The sequence below is a fragment of the Musa acuminata genome, chromosome BXJ2-4 (genome assembly GCF_036884655.1).
Source record: "Musa acuminata AAA Group cultivar baxijiao chromosome BXJ2-4, Cavendish_Baxijiao_AAA, whole genome shotgun sequence".
Taxonomy (NCBI): Eukaryota; Viridiplantae; Streptophyta; class Magnoliopsida; order Zingiberales; family Musaceae; genus Musa; species Musa acuminata.
Genome location: NC_088341.1, coordinates 1,889,460 through 1,908,621, shown reverse-complemented (window position 1 = coordinate 1,908,621; position 19,162 = coordinate 1,889,460). Strand labels below are relative to the sequence as shown.

The following is a 19,162-nucleotide window of genomic DNA, read 5'->3' as shown; positions in this document are numbered from 1 at the left end:
ATTGAGCTTATCAAACACATGTATGTACATACTTCAAGATTTTAAATGAGATTACTATTGTACATAAGCTTGTAAACCATCCCCTTTTAGAGAAGAAGGCCCTCCTCCCAATTTTACTTGGCTGTTTCTTGAGGAGTAATCAATGATAGTTTTCTTTTTAATAAAAAAAATCAGTAAGCAATAAATTTAATTTGCACCAAATAAGTTTCAACCCATTGATTCCATAACTTAATTTTACTTGGTTATACTCATATATTTGATGGAAAAGATTCATATAAACGATTTCAACTAGTTAAATTTTAAGACTTATTATTGTTATATATCGATATATTATTGAAATTTCAAAGATGATTGAAATATTACAATAAATATGCTCCATATATCAAATTATGATTTTAATTATATTATTGTCATGATAATGGTGATATAAGCGACATAACATTGATGATCAAATAAAATATTTTTTGTTAGTCACAAAGGTTGAGGTTACTTTTAAATTACTTTCATTATAAAATTAAGGATAAAATTAAGTATGACATTAGATGTTTTATGAATTGTTGTTCTTTGTCTAGCCTATATATAGGCCTATGGCTATCCATCAAGACTTGTTATTGGACAACTATGGCTGAATATTACTTTATATTTCATTCAATATTTAGTTCATAGATTGTTTTATTAATATTAGTGGAAGGAGAACCATGTAACATAAAGCGTAAATATTGAAGTGTTTGCTTGATAGAATCGATTTATTTGATTGTCTCATAAATTTTATTTCAACCGATATTCTAATTCTCTTATTTCACAACTTATGTTCATATTAGTAATCATATAATGGATTTATAGGTTTTGTCAAGATAAAACCAAATTTATGGTATGTATATATCATGAAATATATTGGAACTAACAAATGAATTTTGAGCATATAAATTAAAATGATTTTTATGTCTTAAATTATTTTACAAATATTAATGATTTTTTTGGCACATTGAGTTAATCTTTATTATATAGCTTTTAATTGAACTCCTTTCGAATCAATTAAAGTTACACCTTCCTACATAAGTTGAAATTCCTTTAAAAGAATTATATGACTTGTCGTGTGATCTCAGTTATTTCTTATAGATATAATAAAGTAATTTTTAAGATGACTATAAAAGGATAATTGATAAGTAAGATTGTAATTGACTTGAAAAAGGATAAGGAGATAATTTATCTTTTATGAGTTAATTAGAATAAGATGATAATTTGAATATTAATTTTTCTAGACTTTGGTATAAAAAATTATTTTGGTGCTTTTATTATCGATTTTATTAATTAAAAAATTAAAGTTTGAAATAAATGAAGTATACCCACAGAATGGTTAGAATTTATATTGATATGAATTATCTATTTCATAGCATAAAGTTGATTATTTTTCTTGGTCTTGCACTGATGTTCTTACTCACTAATTCTCACAAAATCAAATATGCCACTTGAGAAAATAACATATGAGAAGTGAGAGCGATCCATTTGCTCAAGTATGATGTTCATTAGATTTTATGTTAGCAAGAGCATTCGAAATACAATAAGGTCAAAAAATTTATAAAAGTCATTGAAAAATAATTTATGATTCTAGATAAAGTATTTACTAATATCCTAATAAAAAGACTTTCAAGCTTGACAATTCTAAAAGTGTGTGTGAGCACATAATACAAATAAGAGATTTTGAGGTTGAGATATCTAAATAATTTTTAGTTTATTTTATATTAAATTTTTTTATCACATAATTTGACCTTAAAATTTCCTATAAGACATAAAGAAAAATGATCGGTTAATGAATTTTGATCATATGTATGTAAGAGTATGAAAGACTAATATACGAGAAGTATGGCGATGATTAAAGAAATAATGCTCATCTAACAATTTAAAAGAAGAGCTATAAGTGGAAGAGAAAAAGGTGTCGATTAAGGAAAAAAAAAATACTAATACAATATCAAGATAATAAGATTCTTTCTTTTAAGTGAAGAATGAATGCATCAAGAATGATAGTAAAAAGTATAAAAGTTAGCTTAAAAAAAAATATTTACATATCTCAATGTGTTATGCATCATTGATACTCCAATGGATTGATTTTAGTTCATCAATCCATTTTGTGAACACGGGACTTTCTAGATCTAGTGAAGTCATGACAAAATGAACAAAATGTTTATTCTAGTAATAGGATCCACTCTAACATGAAAGACATACAAACCTTTAAACTCATTTCAAAAACTAGATTTATTTTGGATCTTAAAAATACTATTTATGTTCCATCATTCTCTAGAAATTTGGTTTTTGTTCCAAGACTTACAAGTCCTTTTTTTTTTTTTTTTTGCATTTTGAAGGCTATGTTTAGCTTTTCACAAAATAAAAATGTTATTGGAATTGGTTTATTTAAGTTTGATTTAGATTCAAAATTTGGGCTAACTATTTTACTATGCATGATCAAAATTTTGGACTTAACTATGGTATTATCAATGAGCATTCCTCTAGTTTATGATACATGAGATTATGTCATTTGTTCATAGAAAGAATAAAGAGATTAGTAAATGATGAAGTTTTATAAACTTTAGAATTTACTAATTTTTGCGTTCTAAAATTTTTAAAGATTATACACATTCATGCATACAAACCTTTTACTTCATGCCTCATTTTGAGTTGTGAAAATGGTAAAAACTAAGTTTAAGTCATTTATGTCGGGAGATGTCCGATTGAAATGAGAATTTATAACTCTCATATAAAGAAATTAGACTTTAAAATAGTCGATAGTCTTTTCATTGATTATACTATTAACTTTAAAAGATTCAAATTTTATTATTCTTCTCGTACACCTGGGGTTAATAAAGCGAGGAATGTTAAATTTCTTGAGGATCTTGAACTTAGAGTGATTTTTCTCAAATAAATTTTAAGAAAATAAAGATAATATAAAGAATCAAATGATAATATTGGTTTAATTCTTATTGGCCAACCTTATCAAGTTGCGAAACTACTTCATGAAGAACAAGTTTTTTCAGAGCCTAATGCTCTTGATTTACAAAATAAAGTGAATATTATGATATTGAGAAGATCTTCAAAGTTAAAGAATGTCAGTCATTCCTAATGGTTTCATTGTATGCTTGTAGATATCTAATTTTAATGTTGGTATTAGTGATGATTCTTGGTTACTTTTGCAAGCTATGAGTTGAGATGCCTATGAATTTTGATATGATGCAATGAAAGAGTAATTAGAGTCCATGGCTAAAAAATAAGTTTGTGATCTTATCGAATTACCAAAATGGGCTATAATTATTAGTTATAAATGAGTCTATAAAACTAAAATAATGTCTTCGATAATATTAAAAGATATATAATCTGACTTATAACCAAATATTCTACTTCAAAAAAATGCATTCATTATCAAAATAACTCTCCTATTTCTAAGAAGGACTCATTCAAGATAATCATGACTTGTATTTCATCTTGACTTAGAGTTACATCAAATGATATGAAAATAATATTCTTAGATGAAAATCTTAAAGAAAAAATATGTATGGATCAACATGAAAATTTTTATGATAAAAATAATTTAGTTTGTAAGTTAGAAAAGTCGGTATATAGACTAAAATAGATTTCCTAAAAATGGTACACTAAATATCACAATGTTATTATCTCATTTTATTAAAAATATTGTGGATCAACGTGTGTCCGCTAAGGTGAGCAAAATAATTTTCTTACTCCTATATATATGCTAATAATTTTGGTACACCTAAGCAATGATTTAGGTGTACGAAAATTATGAACATATATATATATATATATATATATATATATATATATATATATATATATATATATATATATATATATATATATATATATATATATATATATATATATATATATATATATATATATATATATATATATATATATATATATGAGATAAATGATTTAGACGAAGCCTTCTATGTTATTGGCATAGAGATCCAAACGTAAAAGGGTACTAATATTATCTCAAAAGGTCATTCTCAAAAGGATTTTGAAAAAAATTATAGTGTTTGTTATGGAAGAAGATAAATTTAATCAAAAATAATATCTATAAAATAATTTTTAGAATGAGTAAATGAAAAATGTATCATAAATGCATGCCCAAATCTGCACATGATCTGATATAACATTTACAGTAAAAAGATACTTCACAGATATTAAAATAATTAGAAAAATGATTCAAACGAAGGAATGATTATATGTTGACTTTATAGACATTCCAATCAACTTTGATGCAATCCGATGTTTAGATTCAAGTTTTGGTGGATGCATAGACACTAGAAAATCTATCTCCGAATATATATGCAGTATCTTGAGATAAATAAATTTATTTGTTGTTATGAAATTACTACATAACTTTTATCTCATGGCTAAAAGTTATCGATTTAATTACCCTATACATATACATGTATATGTTATAAATTTCACCTGATTTGCTAATTAATTAATATGACATAATCCTGCTCGCAAAATAATACATGTATAATTTCACGCAAAACAAACCAAAAAAATCTCTACCGGATCAAAGTTGATGCTCATGAGTGTTGCTGGGCTCCTCATCCACATCGTTGCCTGGACCTCCTTTCACGGCAGTCTCTTCCACTCCACGTCTATTCTTCTTGCACTCGCCATAGAACACCACTTCCGCTGCCAACGCAAGCATGACCGAGAACGCAACACCCACCGCCGAAAACACAGACATAGCGACTCCGACGATCGGTCTCCGGCAGAGGAGAGAGGAGGCTAAGTTGTGAGGTGTAAAGAAAAGTATACCCGTCTGAAACGCGAAAACTGAGAGTCGCCATGTCTCCGCAAAGTTTCCACGAACAAGCTGCAGAGCCCTCCTAAGAGCTGCAACACCAGAATAATCCTCCACCACTGAAACCACCAGTGCTAGAACCCACACCACGCGCAAGTAGTTCTGTAAAACAGACGCTACTGCTAGTACAATTCCGAAGATCCAAATCCCCACCGACTTGATGTTCACAAATGCTAATAGAAGATTGAAAGCCAACTCCAGCATGGTTACCCATAGTCTTGTGATGAAACATGCCTTCAGCGACCGCATAACCCCGGACAGCGTCAGATGTGTCGCCGCGGCGGTGGAGTAGGCCGCGGAGACAGCATAGATTGTTACGGTGATCGTGGGCAGGCACAGCGTGTGCTCGACGAGTACGAAGATGGTGATGGCGAGTAGTTCTTTGATGTCATGTGTCGCACCAAACTCGAAGTTTATGTAGTCCTCGAAACTCGTGGCCATTGGAAATGGCATGACGAATGGATCCAAGATGAGAGGACTAAGATGGGTACGAGCATCAAAGAGGCGGGCGGATGAAAGGATGGTGGAGAGGAGCATGATGGGGAGCAGTGGCTTCAAGTTGAGTTTCAGAAGCTTGAGGGCCTTTGCAAGGATTTGGAAGCTGGTCATGAAGTTGGATGCATCAGCCATGATGATTTCGGCTTGAAGATACGAGAAGATGAGCAATTGGGTGTATCTGCTGCTTCTGTGGTCGTGGCTATATAGGAACGCTTGTCAGAAGTTTCATTTAGTGTATTCTACAAGCTTTCCACAGGAAGAAGTTTCCCTGAAATGATGCTTCTCATTGATTTTTCTATGATTTTGAATGCCTTAGGAATGATACAAAATACTATTCAAACTGCAATTTCAAAGTCTCTCTAAACAATCCTCAACATTCCAACTTTTGCCACTTTGGTCAACATCAACAGCACAAATGTCAAGAAGCTTCCTCCCTCTCAGTGGTTGGAACTCGTTTCCTTTGACCACTCAGCTGCTGTGGGTCATCGGCCTTGTTTCGGCTCATATGACAAGATATCCGTTGACCTCTCAGGTATCTTTGACCTCAGCAGGGCTAATACAAAAGAAATGTTTGACCTACAGGCCAATATACATCCAGCACAGCATCAATGAATTCTTCATGTTCTTGGTACAAGGCTATTGTTTCTACATGCATCCGTGATTAATCTTCCTTTTGTTTCTCATGCTTCGACGCAGAGAAATTCTTTTTCTACTGGGATATGCCGCAGAGTGAAAGAAGCCGACAGTCTGCGCATGCATCCTTCGCTCATAATTGCTCTTTGCAGTGGTATAGCGTTCCACCACTGCAGACTACTAAGACTGACACTGCTCATGCTCTTCCATGTTCTTCACTTCTGACATACGAAAGGTTGGTTATTTCCTACTTCGATGGTTTATATGAGCTGTTGTTTCTGAAAATAATGATAAAAATGGATTATATGAGTTGTTGTTTCCGAAAATAATGATAAAAATGAGGAGATTTCTATTGGCATAGGCTAAAGCTGTCACGAAAGAATATTCTAAACTTGATGTTTCAGGATAAAAGCTGGAAAAGCTAAACAACAGCTTGAATGATGTTTTAGGAGCAGTCATGGACTCCGGAAAGAATGTAGAAATGACTTACAAAAGGCAGACAAGAGTTTGGCTCTCCATAAGAGAAGATGCATGTCCAAGTTTAATCTTTGAGAGGAGGTGGGTTGCATACGAGCAAAGAGACAAATGGAATCAAATTTGGATCAAAAAGCTCAAAAAAACATCCCTAATCAGAGTATTTTAAGAGAACTCACATGTGTCTTTCCAACACGAAGGAATTCTGTATTTGAAACCATGCATGAAGATTCCCAGGTTCCTTTCTGAGCTTGTATATGTGATGACAAACATACCATAGTATTATCATCTTGAAACTGCATAAAATTCATCTCCAAGGTAAAACAATTAAATGATGTTGAAGGAGCCAATTATATCCAAGATTTTACAGGATTATGTCAAACTTCCTATAGTTTTTACAGGAAGAAAACAACCAAAGTTCTGACCCCATTTCCAGACATTTTACTGTGTGGGCGCTGTCCATATGCCAATCATGGAGACATGCTTTTCTTTGTACGAATATTTGTTTCAACCCCCCCATGTAAAACTCTGTATCTATCTATCTATCTATCTATGATTTTCTTCCATTTTATTTTCCTTCTATTCTGCTTGGTTTTTAGCTGCCTCTATATATTACCAATGTTACTCTATCATTTTCTCTGTCCTTACACCCATAAAAATCGATAACAACTATTCCTTCCTGTTATTGCAAGCGCCGTTTGCTATTCCATTGTCCGAAACATAGAAAAGGCGTCGTCTTTGGGCTGAATCCGGTCTGGAAGCAGGCCCGGACGGCAAAAAATGGCGACTTGGAGACGTTCTCTCGGTGATCTCTGCAAATGGTGGGAGATTTGTGTTTGATCCGTTGTTTCTTGGCAAAAAGAAGGGATCTTTCTAGCAATGTAAAGGATACTTTTTGTTCCTTCCCCGCTTCCTTGGATTTTTTTGACTGGGTCTTCAATTTTGGTGGAGATTGTTGTGGGTGGTAATCTCCCTTCTTGACAAATTTGAGTTGGTTGTTCTGAAAGTGATGGATCGAGTTATTCTTCTTCTTGGGTATAATTTACTCTCGGGATAGCTCTATTAGATCGTTCTTGTTGTAGCGGGGAAGGGAAAAAGGAGTGATTTTTACCCTTTGGTTCTGTCGGATCTGTCGTCGGTTCTCGGAGATTATGGGATTTCTTGGAATCATGGGGAATTCCTTCGGGTGCTCCGCATCAGGGGAGCGTCTGGTCTCGGCGGCGAGAGATGGGGATCTGCAGGAGGCCAAAGCCCTCTTGGAATACAATCCCCGGCTTGCCCGGTATTCAACCTTTGGCGTCCGGAATTCGCCCCTTCATTACTCTGCAGCTCAGGGCCACCATGAGGTAACTGGTTACCTGCTCCTGTTCAATTTGATATCTTGTTCAGAATCTATTGGAATTTTTGGCTTTTGTTGGTTCTCATTTGGTACTTTGACGACTTTCAGATTGTCTCTCTTTTGATCGAATCTGGAGTTGACATTAATCTAAGGAATATACGAGGACAGGTAGAACCAAGATCCTTATTCCTCTTGATTATTCTTGTTCTACCATCGCTTGGTTAGAAATCATATCATGCTGCCTCTCTCTTTTCACGATCTAGTACTCCATTTTTTCGGCTCAGGAAGTGGATGTTCAAGGTTTCCTGTGTTTGCATTAGTTGGTTTTTGAGGTTAATATTCATATTTGCTTCGGATGAAGCTTAGTATCAGCAATTTTATTTTGTTGCAGACTGCACTGATGCAAGCTTGTCAATATGGTCATTGGGAGGTTGTTCAGACTCTAATTCTCTTCAAAGCTAATGTCAGTTGCTTATTTCTTCCATTCTTCTCTTTCATTGTTCTTGTCAATTTATGTTCCACTGTAATCTCATAATAATTTTCCTGTAATATTTGTAAATTGTATCATAGATTCACAGAACAGATTATCTCAATGGTGGAACAGCTCTCCACTTTGCATCTCTAAATGGCCACACACGTTGCATCCGTCTTCTCCTTGCCGACTATATTCCTAGTGCACCAAACTTTTGGAATATGATGAGGGGAAAATCAACCCGAGAGTCTTCTACTCCTGACTTTGACAAGAGGTACATCTTTATCCTTATGGATATTCTCTACTTTGTCCTGAGGAGAATTGTGACTTCCCTCTGGTATGTGGCAGTGCCTTGTCTAAGTTCGTTAACCAAAAGGCAGATGGAGGAATCACGGCCCTTCATATGTCAGCACTAAATGGGCATGCAGAGTCAGTGCACTTACTATTGGATTTGGGTGCTTCTGTTTTTGAGGTCACAGTGGAAGATGGGTCAACAATTGACCTGATAGGTTTGCTTCTCCTGTTTCCTCACTAGTTTTGCTATCTGCTTTCCTGTTAGAGTTACAACCTTTGTCCTTGGATTACTGTCGAGAACTTCAAACATTATCAATTATATTTTATAGTTATACCTTTGTATATTAGGTTGTCATTGCTTTTCACCAACTATATATATATATATATATATATATATATATATATATATATATATATATATATATCTTGGAATTATCTGTATTTGTGTGGCCATTGTTTCCTTAAACTTGTTATCTTAGGTATAATTCTACTGTATCGCATATGTTTTGTATTTAGTGAACATTCATGTTGAATATAAGCTTATGTCCATGGCTAGTTAATGCTTGAGCTTTTTAGGAACTTTGATATTCTCAATGATCATTGCTATACTGAAGTTAGTCTATTTGTCCAAGCAACAAATAGTTTCATTGGGACTTTTGGGCTTTACTTTGTGGGGATCAAGAGATGTCCAGTCTTAATTCCACTGTTACTGATGTTCTATGTATGTTTGCAGCCTTCGAAGCTTTGTGGGCTTTGACAGAATTAAATAGATCTTATATCCAATAATAGTCTATAGTGACCTTCTATTGGATCTTGTACATAAGTTTAGGCCTTGTGTCCATAACTAAATAAAAAAGGGAATTGATCCGCCCCCACATCTTTTTGGGTCTTATTTGAGGGACCTAATTGTTATGGCCTGAACCCATTTTAAGTGTCAGGACTAGATAGGCTTGACATTGTCCTTATCTACCTAGGAGACAGTGTTAACTTAGTATCATTGAGTGGAAGTCTCTTATTTTGAGCAGAGTGCAGGGTGCTACTGTGCAGTTTTCTTACCAGTGCAATGTTATGACAAATTTAACATCAATTCCAGCACTATCAGCATTGTGTTAGAATTTATTTCCTAAATTTTAAATTCATTGCTTCCAAATACGAATAGGAAACATACTTCAGAATTTTCCTGCTATGCAATTCTTTGTCGGCCTATTCCTCCGCTTACCTACTTGGATCACCATATTCTTCAACCTGATCTAATATTAGGAACATCTTTCGTTTGGCAAAGGCAAATCTTGATTCTTACTTTAAATCTAGATATAATAGATGATTCAGGAACCGGTTGGATAAAAGCAACATACATTTTGGTCCAACATTTTTATTAAATATCATTTGGCAGGTGCTGGAAGCACACCACTTCATTATGCTGCTTGTGGTGGAAATGCTGTGTGTTGTCAAGTAAGATAATTTCGTGTCTATTTGGTTTCTTCCTCTGGTATGCTAACTACTTTGCTTACTCATGGCATATGGGCATTCAGGTTCTTATTGCCAGAGGAGCTAGCTTGACTGCTGAAAATGCAAATGGGTATGTTCCTGACAAGTTAAACCTGTATAGGAAGGATATTTATATTATTTAGCCTCAAACAGTGCTACATCTGTAGGACTAGTTAGATGCTCTATCAACTCGATTACTATTTTTAGTTAGCTGATAAATTACTAGCACAAGTTAAAATGGAAAGTTTTCATTTCAAGATCTCGTGTTGACAATTGACACCAGTTTGAATATATGTGCTTCAGTTAAATCCTGGCTGAAAGGCAAATTTGTGGATCCTTCTAGTGTAACCAAACAGGGAACTTTGAATGTTAATGTAGCCATTTTTTGTGGATGATATGAGGCGATGCTTGCTGGCTTTGTCTAAATATTCTGTGTCCTCTGCCCCCAATTTTCTGTCTCATTTTACATATATTTAATGTTGCCTCATATCATCCTTTTGTCAGAAAGAAATACATGCATAATTTCATATATTCATTTTTTGTTCACAGCTGGACTCCTTTAATGGTAGCCCGTTCATGGCATCGAAATTGGATTGAGGGCATTCTAAGTAAACGACCTGATGGTCGTATAAAGATTCTTCCTTCCCCATACTTATCTCTTCCCCTCATGAGCATCATAAGGATTGCTAGGTAAGTCTATTGTATTTTTGTTATTTGCTAATGTTTAACTGTACTCAACATTATTTTAGTGGCTCACCTTTTATCTTTCTCATGTTCCATTCCTTCATAATTGCCTGTTTTTCTGCCACAGAGAAGTTGGTTGGAGGGGCACAAATCAGTCACCTGCATGCATCGATCCATGTGTTGTTTGCTTGGAAAGGAGATGCACGGTAGCTGCTGAAGGTACAACTCTCCTAAAACTTCCGATTACATGGATTAATACTTACAGTCAGCGGCTAGCAGGCAATTTCAAATAGCCAAAAAAGAAGTTTGTATACAGGATTTTCACAAAATTTGGGGCTTTTACTGAATCCCTTTACTTATGCCCTCTTTGTTTCAAGCCTGAAGTGTTTCTTTTTGTTTATGATTATTATTTATCTTTGCATGAATTTATGCAGTCTGTACCCAGTAAATTTGTTTCGCATGTTAATTGCAGATCAACTGCATTCTGGGCATCCTCTCAACCGTTTATCTGAAAACCGAAAAGAATATTAAATAGAACTACTTTCTTCATCATATTTTTCTCCTTATAGGTGACTTTTTTTAGAATCAATCCGTTTGTAACTTTAGTTCGTATATACATGCATTTGTAGCTGCTGCTTGATAATACTCTAAACAGTGAGCCAGTTGACAATAAACTTGAAAGTCATACTTGGCTACTACTAGCAAGATTGCATCAGTTCACCAACAAAACCTGGCCCTCTCAACTATTAATGGCTGCAAAATGGTAAGGTTGGAAACCGATATATTATTGCTAAAGCATCGCTAAGAGGTCAGACTCAAGTTAGAAACACTAAAAAATATCGAGTAGAATTTGTGCCTGTTTAACTGGTTTTCTATCTATGCATACTGATTATAGGACTACTACCGTATCGCAGGATGTAATCATGAGTTCTGCACCAGATGTGCCCTTTACCTGTGTTCCACCAATAGCACGTCCACTGTCGTGCCAGGTCCACCAGGATCAATACCATGCCCCCTTTGCCGGCACGCTATTGTCTCATTTTTCAAGATTCCTGGGATGAGCCCGATCAGGGAGCTGCCGCGAACAAGCTTATCCTTATCTCTGTGTGCTACGTGTCCAGCTGTGGATGGATCGGATTCTACTGCTTCCATGGCTACTCAGCTCTGCAAGCCTGACTTCCATTGCACACGGGTGCCACCTCTGGGTTCCTCTTCTTTCAGGTCATTGAGCTGTCAAAGGTTTCCCTCCATGAAGCTCCACTCCATGCTCTGCATGGGAGTTCCTGAGACAAGCCCATGCCTAATAAGATGCTGCAGGTCCGGGTCCAGTTTGAGACGATCGGCTTCTCAGCGGGAGAGCAGCACCAGATCATGTCTTTTTGCCTTCAGCCCCATCGTCGACACTTCTAACGGCAGCTAAATTTCTCGACACATTTCTGATGCTCTCTGCACCCAGTGCTGATGAACTTGTGGGTTCATCTGTATGTGTCATGGTTCTGTAAAATGAAGAATCATGTGCTTTTGTCATGCTGTATATCCTTGATTGTAAGGATGGTTTGTCTTGTTTCATTTTCCAGCTCCTATTGTAATCGAAACAAGTCTGGTTGTTTGGAGTCCCAAGTTGTTTCTATCCATCCACCTACCAAATTCAAATGCAATCATCCAAAATTTTCCTGCTATATTCTCGTACCAAATGTGCATCTTAGTAAGTAAATTGCATGCATGATTTCTCTGAATCAACATGCATCAGTCTTTTTGATGATTTTACATTTGAGTTGAATGGCATTCTCAGCTGCATGAAAGCTAGTTGTTATAAATTGTGCAACATTCATAGTTTAATCTCATATTAGAAATGAAAAATTTTTGAATCGTGTTATAAATTTTGAATCGCTTGAGACAATTTTGTATTTTAGGTCGCACATGTTTAACGGCCGAATTTGTATTCTCCTATTATGTCGAGACAAATTGATATTAATTCTCTAATCTGCACTGAAATTGGATATGTTTATCTTTTCATTCAAAATTGAGAATATATACAAAATATACTATTTTAGTATTAATCAAATATTAAAAATATATTATTTTTTTAATAAAAAATATTATAAAAAATATTTTTATTCAATATTTCTATGCCAAAATTATTATTATTATTATTATTATTATTATTATTATTATTATTATAAAAGATAAATAGTGAAGAATGGATTCGGGCTTCGGATCTTATGAGATATAATGTTAAAGTCTTAACTAATATAAAGGTATATGAATACGATGCTATCCCGGAATGACATGTGGAGGGTACAATTGTTATATTAAAATTAATAGGGTCTGATATGCTATTTTCTTAACTCTGAGACATTTGTCTTAAAATTTGCGAGGGTGCATATAAAATATTTGAACTGTGGAAGGATAGATATGTGAAAACAAGAGCGGACGGAGAGAACGCGGCAGGTAGCGCCGCCGCCCGCCGTTCTCCTCCCATCAGCCGACGTCCTCCACCACTCGATCCTTTGGCAGAGGAGCGATGGATTCTGGAGAACATATACGTTCCATCTGGAGGTGAAGCGCCGTATTCTTCCCCCTTGAGCGAGAAGCCGGAAGTGGAGTTTACGGCAAGTCGAGCACCAGCACACCGAGGTGAGCCACGAAGGCGTCGATTCCTTTGTTCTTCTTATTTCCCGGAAGTTATGCACTTAGGATTTCTCGACTTGCTAAAATATCAGGCGTAGAAGAGGAAACATTGCAAAGATGGTAGCTTGATTCGAAAACCTTCCATCATAAGTATTGGGATTCAAATATTCTTGGCATTTTATAGTTGTTTGAGAAAGTTGAGTTGCTGATCAACTGAGCATAGCATCTTTCTATTGACACTTCTTGATCTGAGGCTGCTGCTGGAGAAATTGGGTGGGGAAATGGTTGTGTTGCTTTAGGTAATTTTCTCCTGTTATAATGATCGAGGCAGGTTTGTTTGGGACATGGCAGTAGTTGTACTTATGGAGCATGAAGGGAAGACAAGGTATGAGGTTATGGAGAGAGCCCTAAATTGCTTTTATGCTAAGAAACCAATCTTGGATGTTTGAAAGACAACTTTTTTCCCTTTCACAGTTGTAGTTTATATTGAGGTAGTTATATTTGACTCTGAATGACTAGTAAGTAGAGCCCTGATTGAATATAAGCTCATTAGTCTCTAGATGAAGAGTGAAGAAATTAGATGGAGATAGAGGAAAGCACCCATGTCCTCAGAGAAGTGCCAGCTCTAGTAAATCTCACCTCGCTACCTAATAACTAAACACCCCATGGTTCTTGCAGGAAGAAGCTCTCAGATAGCAAGTATCTTGTCGCTCTAGCTTGCTCCAAGTGCTTTGACCTGATACATGATCAGGGCTCTTTATGCATACTCACTTGAAAACTTGGAAGATTGCAGTCAACTGTAGTTCCATTTTCCAGTAAGCTGCTCGGCACTTTTATTTCAACAGAAATATGTTTTATCTGCCATTCTGAGATGAGCAACATGGTATGGTTATATAGTGCAAGATCAAGGGGAAGTCAAAAAGAAGAGAATTCATGATCCTTTTATATACTCAGATCTTATTAGAAAGATACACACACACACATGAATTTCGACGTATTGTTGATTATTGTCCGATCAGTGGCTATGAACATGGAAATGTAGTCAGAAATTTCAGATTATGGAAGGGGCACATGTCCTTTTCTGCTGAATGTTATTGATAGCATCAGCATATGATTAATGGTTGTAATCCATTTCTTGTAGCACACATAGTCATTGATCTTGAGATCAATCTTCCCTTGACTTGTCGTCATCTCAATGCAATAGGCTCCATTTGCATCCTGGGTAGGTTCTCCAAGAGGGTTTGTGTGCAACTCATTTATAACACCTGTTTAATATAGGACTAGATGAAATTTATTTGGTACAATGAGGAAGGAATATCTGATACCGAAATATTCAACTTACATTCTGTTGCAGTGGTGAGGGCCATTAGCATATTTATCTTTTTGACTTTTAAGATAACTTTGTCATCCTTGTTCAAGATAGCTGAGACTGATCTTAACCTGCATTTACCTGCTTCAAAACAGGAGAAATAACAAGATGGGTGTCATTAAAAAGAAATAGCTTGCCTCTGATATTGGTACTAGGATCTTCAGTATTTGACAGCATTAAACATAACATCATTAAAGTAGATCTACTGGACACCTAGGATATGATCTAAAATTGTATGTGAAAGAGCTATTGGTGAGAATCTAGATAAGTTTCTTAGAGAAGTCCAATAGAAAATTAAATGAAGCACATATAAAATATAACTAGTACTGTGAAATGTTATTTACCATCTGATGTTGCAACAAGGATCTCATCACCCTTTGCAAGTAATGCTCTGCACCTCTCAAAGTTGAAGTCAAGTTCATCACAAAGAAGTGTTGGTGAGCTACCCTTTATCTTTTTTGTGTGACTTTGTCTTCCCCTTAGTGTGGCTACACCTCTCAATGCTGACACAAAAAAGAGAAGACTGTTATTACTTTTGCAACATGATATGGCATCACCTTAAGGTTCATAAGCTAACATTTGGAAACAGAAATTTGCTAGGAGATTGTTGGACCTCAGATCATCTATAAGAAGCTGGAGAAAATAGTTATGATACTTCAATGAGTGAGTCTCTGTGTGGATTATAGGGATAGGGGAATTGAGAATGAGATTACATGTTGCTGCAGCAGCAGTTAGAGTGATGATGTTACTTGCATCGGTCACAGTTACAGCTTCATTAATAGCCGAGGAGAGCTGTTCACGCTTTGCGCCCACAGCTTCTGCAACTTGGGCACATTGTGCTGCAACTAAAGCAGCTGCAGAGGCAACTGCACTCTCCTTCAGTGACTTCTGTTTGTTGGCTTCTGTGTCTTCTGCTGCAATGGCTGCAAGAGCTGCTGCAACTCCTGCAACTGAAATGGCTGCATGCACTTCGGCTTTATGCAAGCGCTTCTCTTCCTTGCGCTTCTGCTTCATTTCCTTTAACCATTTCTTAATTGAGACCCCATTCCAAGATGCGATTTTTCTAAACTGCAAAGAAGTTCTTTTCTATCACTGTTATGTAGTAATTCCAGATATTGAATTTGTTTTGCATGTGGAGAACTGTACATCAGGCATCCATTCTTCAAGTGTTTTCATATTTTTTGAGAACTACACATTTGATTGGACTTTTTTATAAGAATGTTCTCTGACATTTAGTTTTCTAAAATATATACATCAAAATAAATTCCTTACTTATTGCAGTTATTGTTTGTTGGTAATATTCTTTTAAATTTGAAAGGTAAAAATATGAGTATTAAGTGAAGCAGATAACCTGGCAGTGTCGTCGAAGAGTAACTCTCGAATGTACTCAATGGTCTGTGCTTCAAATGATGGTAGACATGTTCAAGATTGGAGGTTAGCAATAAAGTGATCCAGATTAGGTATGTTGCTCAGGTTTAGTCCAAAAGTTAAATGATGAAAGATAAAGATGGAATATAGCATGACAAGTCTCAAGAAATTTATAGGAATTGTGTAGCTTGGGCAAAGGTGAGGGATATGTCTGATGAAAATATAAATGTGAAACATGTGAATCCAAACTGGTTTGCTTGACACTACACTGAATCTTCATGACTGTAGATAAAAGGAAGGAGCAATGGTAGTATTGATTTATGAGAACAAAGAATGTCCACAAACTTGAAGAGGACAACTACAGAATTGATTCGATAAAAGTATAGCTGTAATTAGGTTAGAAAACCTACTTAGTTTCGTAAACAAGTGGTGAGCAAGATATAGATTTGCAATGCTTATAACATGGAGAAATCAGAATGAAATGGAAAGAACACAATAAATTACGATATGTTCACTTTTTTATCCTAATCATGTTAAGCATATTTCATTGAATTCCAAGGTAACAAACCCATTTGAATTATTTGTTCAGGTAAGTATTAATGTTTAGAGCCACTAAAAATAAAAAGGCTTATTTTGTTCACCCCTCTTTTTCTCCTTAGTAAATATCTCTGATGTAATTAAATGCAGGCAGAAACAATATACTACTAGTCCAAAAGATAGGGAATGCAAGGTTGGCAAGGAGGATATATTTGTTCTATGTAGAAGATGGGATGTCATTGGCACAAGCAATTAAGCAGGTAAATTTCAACTCCGAACTATAATTTAAACTCCATACCCATTTCTGCCTTGTGCACATGTCATAATCCAGTTCTGGATGTATTGCTTTCTGCAGCCATATCCATGACTAAGGAAGAAGGAAACTCTGATCAGTGGAATTGGTTTTACTTCCAAGATCAAAATAAATCTGATCGGTGCAATAGATTCTACTCCCAAAGATTAACCAGTATGTCTTTCTTACCTTAAGATCATCAAGTTTTATCTGTGGAGTTGACTTGAAATCACCTTCATCCACTTTGAAGCTTCTTTCACCCTTCTGCAGCTGAGTGATCGGTGCTTATATTCATTGCTATGTCAAAACAACCAACACTGCTTGTCTTCTTCAACAGGGAAGAAAAGTAGGGCACAGAGATCAACTCACCGACGAAGGAGCTCTCTTGTCATTCTCCAGTGCCACAATCTGTTTATCCTTGAACATGCTTGAGCATTCATCTACAGTTGGCTTAAAAACTTGGATAGCAGAGTTGCACCAGGCATGAGAAAGCAGATCAAGGGATGCTTCAGGCCCTGTGGCTTTCATCTCTAAGTCCATCCAATTCAGGAAGCCGACAACTCCAGGAGGATCTGTATTGGTTTATGAGTTCTATATACAATATACAACAGAATGAAGTGGGTCTACAGGGAACCCGATGTTTCCTATAGTTAATGAGGTGTTCATGCATCTTTGAAAGAACAAGGTTTTCCACATGACCAGCATAATTAGTGCATCAGGAAAGCTATTAGCTATGACCCTTGCCTAGATAAAGGGAGCACATAAACAAAATGGGATTAGAGATGGGATGGATCATTACCACCATCCATGCTTGTGTACTTAAGAGAAGGATGGAATCAAATGGGACCCTTCTGGATATGAACTATCTTTATTAAAATGGTCAGACTATGCAGCCACCAGTCCTTATTCATGTCTAAACACTTTGTTGGGAGCCACTACCTTCATTACCTTAGCCACCTAAAATATGTGAAAGCAAAAGGAAAAGGTGTGATACATGGTGTTGCGGAGCTCTCGAGCCTGACACCCGAACATCTCCAGAGAAGATGCCAATGATTTGTTTATTATAAAGATGGTCCTTGGTCATGAGTTTCTTGATCATCTCATTTTCAAGCAAAGCTCATTTCCAACTGTGGCTGATACATCTTGAGTTGCAAGAATGAGTGTTACCTTTGCATCGGTTGGCACATTTTTTGTACGAGTATGTTGGGTAAAGTGAAGTATATATAACCTGTCTCTTAGTGTTTTGAAGAGTACTACTTGAACTTATGGAAGTCATCATTGTCCAACCAAATGCAGTGTCATTTGGCATCCTAGAAAATGTGTATGTGCTGCTGTGGTTATCTGTGCCTATTGCTTTATTAGGTGATGGAAGGACAACAGTGCTTATTGGAGTAGCTACTAGAAAATTGCTTTACCTTGGTGGTTAACCTTTGCTACCATGTTTTACTTTCCTACAACAATGCCTTTTTTTGTAGCTAATCACATTCAACTTGAAAATGCTTGGATCATAATACTGATCAAGCATGCATATTAAGATTAGGTCATGGGATCTTGTTTAATAGCTTCTTGCTGTAACTCCATGGTTCTTCTGATTAGTATGATACTATGATGAACATTTGATGATATGGAAAGTTAATCATGTCCTTGTGCTATATCTTCAACTATTGAGCTCATAATAAGCCCTATCAAGCCTAGGATGCTTTGCCCAACCAAGTACTTGAGAACACTATGTTTGGCTCCCATCATATGAATTGGGACCATAATTGAATCTTGTCCTTCCCAACCCAACTTAATGCGAACTCTTTCTTAGGCTTTTAGCCCTTCATGATTGTGCAGCATGCCATGTTGCTAAAATGTAGCAGATAATAAGTTGCATGAGCCCATGCCAGCCTTACCTCATAGTGATGCACTAAAGTATGACAACAGGTGAAAGAAAATTTCTTTTTCTGTGAGTAACTTGAAATCTATGTTGCTCACTGGATTATTAGAATATTAAGAGGTTCAAACTATTTCTTCTAACTCTTCAAACCGATTGGTTTATCATATATTTCTTTATAATTATATGATTCAAAGTATCGTTTATTCAAAGTTATAATCGAATCACACACACACACACATATATTATATATATGCCACTCACGAGCATGTCGTCCATGGATTACTATTTGATGTGATTCGAATGATATGTTCACGGTGGAAAGATGCCAAGGAGATGTGAGCTA

At 35.7% G+C, this 19,162-nt stretch overlaps 2 protein-coding genes and 1 long non-coding RNA gene across 6 annotated transcripts; 2 read left to right on the top strand and 1 right to left on the bottom strand.

Moving 5' to 3' along the window:
- Window positions 1-6,986: 6,986 nt before the first annotated feature.
- On the top strand, window positions 6,987-12,422 carry LOC135609417 (probable E3 ubiquitin-protein ligase XBOS32). Of its 2 annotated transcripts, XM_065102670.1 has the most exons (11): window positions 6,987-7,812; window positions 7,914-7,973; window positions 8,197-8,268; window positions 8,376-8,551; window positions 8,626-8,786; window positions 9,965-10,023; window positions 10,104-10,150; window positions 10,609-10,749; window positions 10,871-10,962; window positions 11,658-11,964; window positions 12,061-12,422. In XM_065102670.1, exons 1-11 carry the CDS (start codon window positions 7,618-7,620, stop codon window positions 12,161-12,163), a joined length of 1,413 nt encoding a protein of 470 aa, XP_064958742.1. In that variant the 5' UTR covers window positions 6,987-7,617; the 3' UTR covers window positions 12,164-12,422. The 2 variants fall into 2 exon arrangements, with proteins under 2 accessions (XP_064958742.1, XP_064958741.1); XM_065102669.1 differs by having other exon boundaries at window positions 11,658-12,422.
- Window positions 12,423-13,166: 744 nt separating this feature from the next.
- On the top strand, window positions 13,167-17,320 carry LOC135609416 (uncharacterized). The gene is made up of 3 exons (XR_010485774.1): window positions 13,167-13,380; window positions 16,799-16,908; window positions 17,004-17,320. It is a non-coding gene; the product is annotated as an uncharacterized LOC135609416 (long non-coding RNA).
- Window positions 14,270-17,480, bottom strand: LOC135609415 (VAN3-binding protein-like). Of its 3 annotated transcripts, none has more exons than XM_065102668.1 (7): window positions 17,310-17,480; window positions 17,130-17,204; window positions 16,947-17,015; window positions 15,457-15,811; window positions 15,088-15,246; window positions 14,717-14,827; window positions 14,270-14,639 (listed from the first exon to the last, which is right to left on the bottom strand). In XM_065102668.1, exons 1-7 carry the CDS (start codon window positions 17,478-17,480, stop codon window positions 14,431-14,433), a joined length of 1,149 nt encoding a protein of 382 aa, XP_064958740.1. In that variant the 3' UTR covers window positions 14,270-14,430. The 3 variants fall into 3 exon arrangements, with proteins under 3 accessions (XP_064958740.1, XP_064958738.1, XP_064958739.1); XM_065102666.1 differs by having other exon boundaries at window positions 14,278-14,639; window positions 17,130-17,210; XM_065102667.1 differs by having other exon boundaries at window positions 14,281-14,639; window positions 14,717-14,824; window positions 17,130-17,210.
- Window positions 17,481-19,162: the final 1,682 nt, after the last annotated feature.

Excerpts from the sequence above, each read along its gene's own strand:
- LOC135609417 (XM_065102669.1), top strand. The coding sequence starts at position 7,618 with ATGGGATTTCTTGGAATCATGGGGAATTCCTTCGGGTGCTCCGCATCA. Across the intron at positions 10,151-10,608 it reads ACTGCTGAAAATGCAAATGG|CTGGACTCCTTTAATGGTAG; the intron begins GTATGTTCCTGA and ends TTTTGTTCACAG. Across the intron at positions 10,750-10,870 it reads AGCATCATAAGGATTGCTAG|AGAAGTTGGTTGGAGGGGCA; the intron begins GTAAGTCTATTG and ends TTTCTGCCACAG.
- LOC135609415 (XM_065102666.1), bottom strand. The coding sequence starts at position 17,480 with ATGGACTTAGAGATGAAAGCCACAGGGCCTGAAGCATCCCTTGATCTG. Across the intron at positions 15,812-16,946 it reads TGTGCACAAGGCAGAAATGG|TTTAGAAAAATCGCATCTTG; the intron begins GTATGGAGTTTA and ends ACTTCTTTGCAG. Across the intron at positions 14,640-14,716 it reads CCTCACCACTGCAACAGAAT|GTGTTATAAATGAGTTGCAC; the intron begins GTAAGTTGAATA and ends TATATTAAACAG.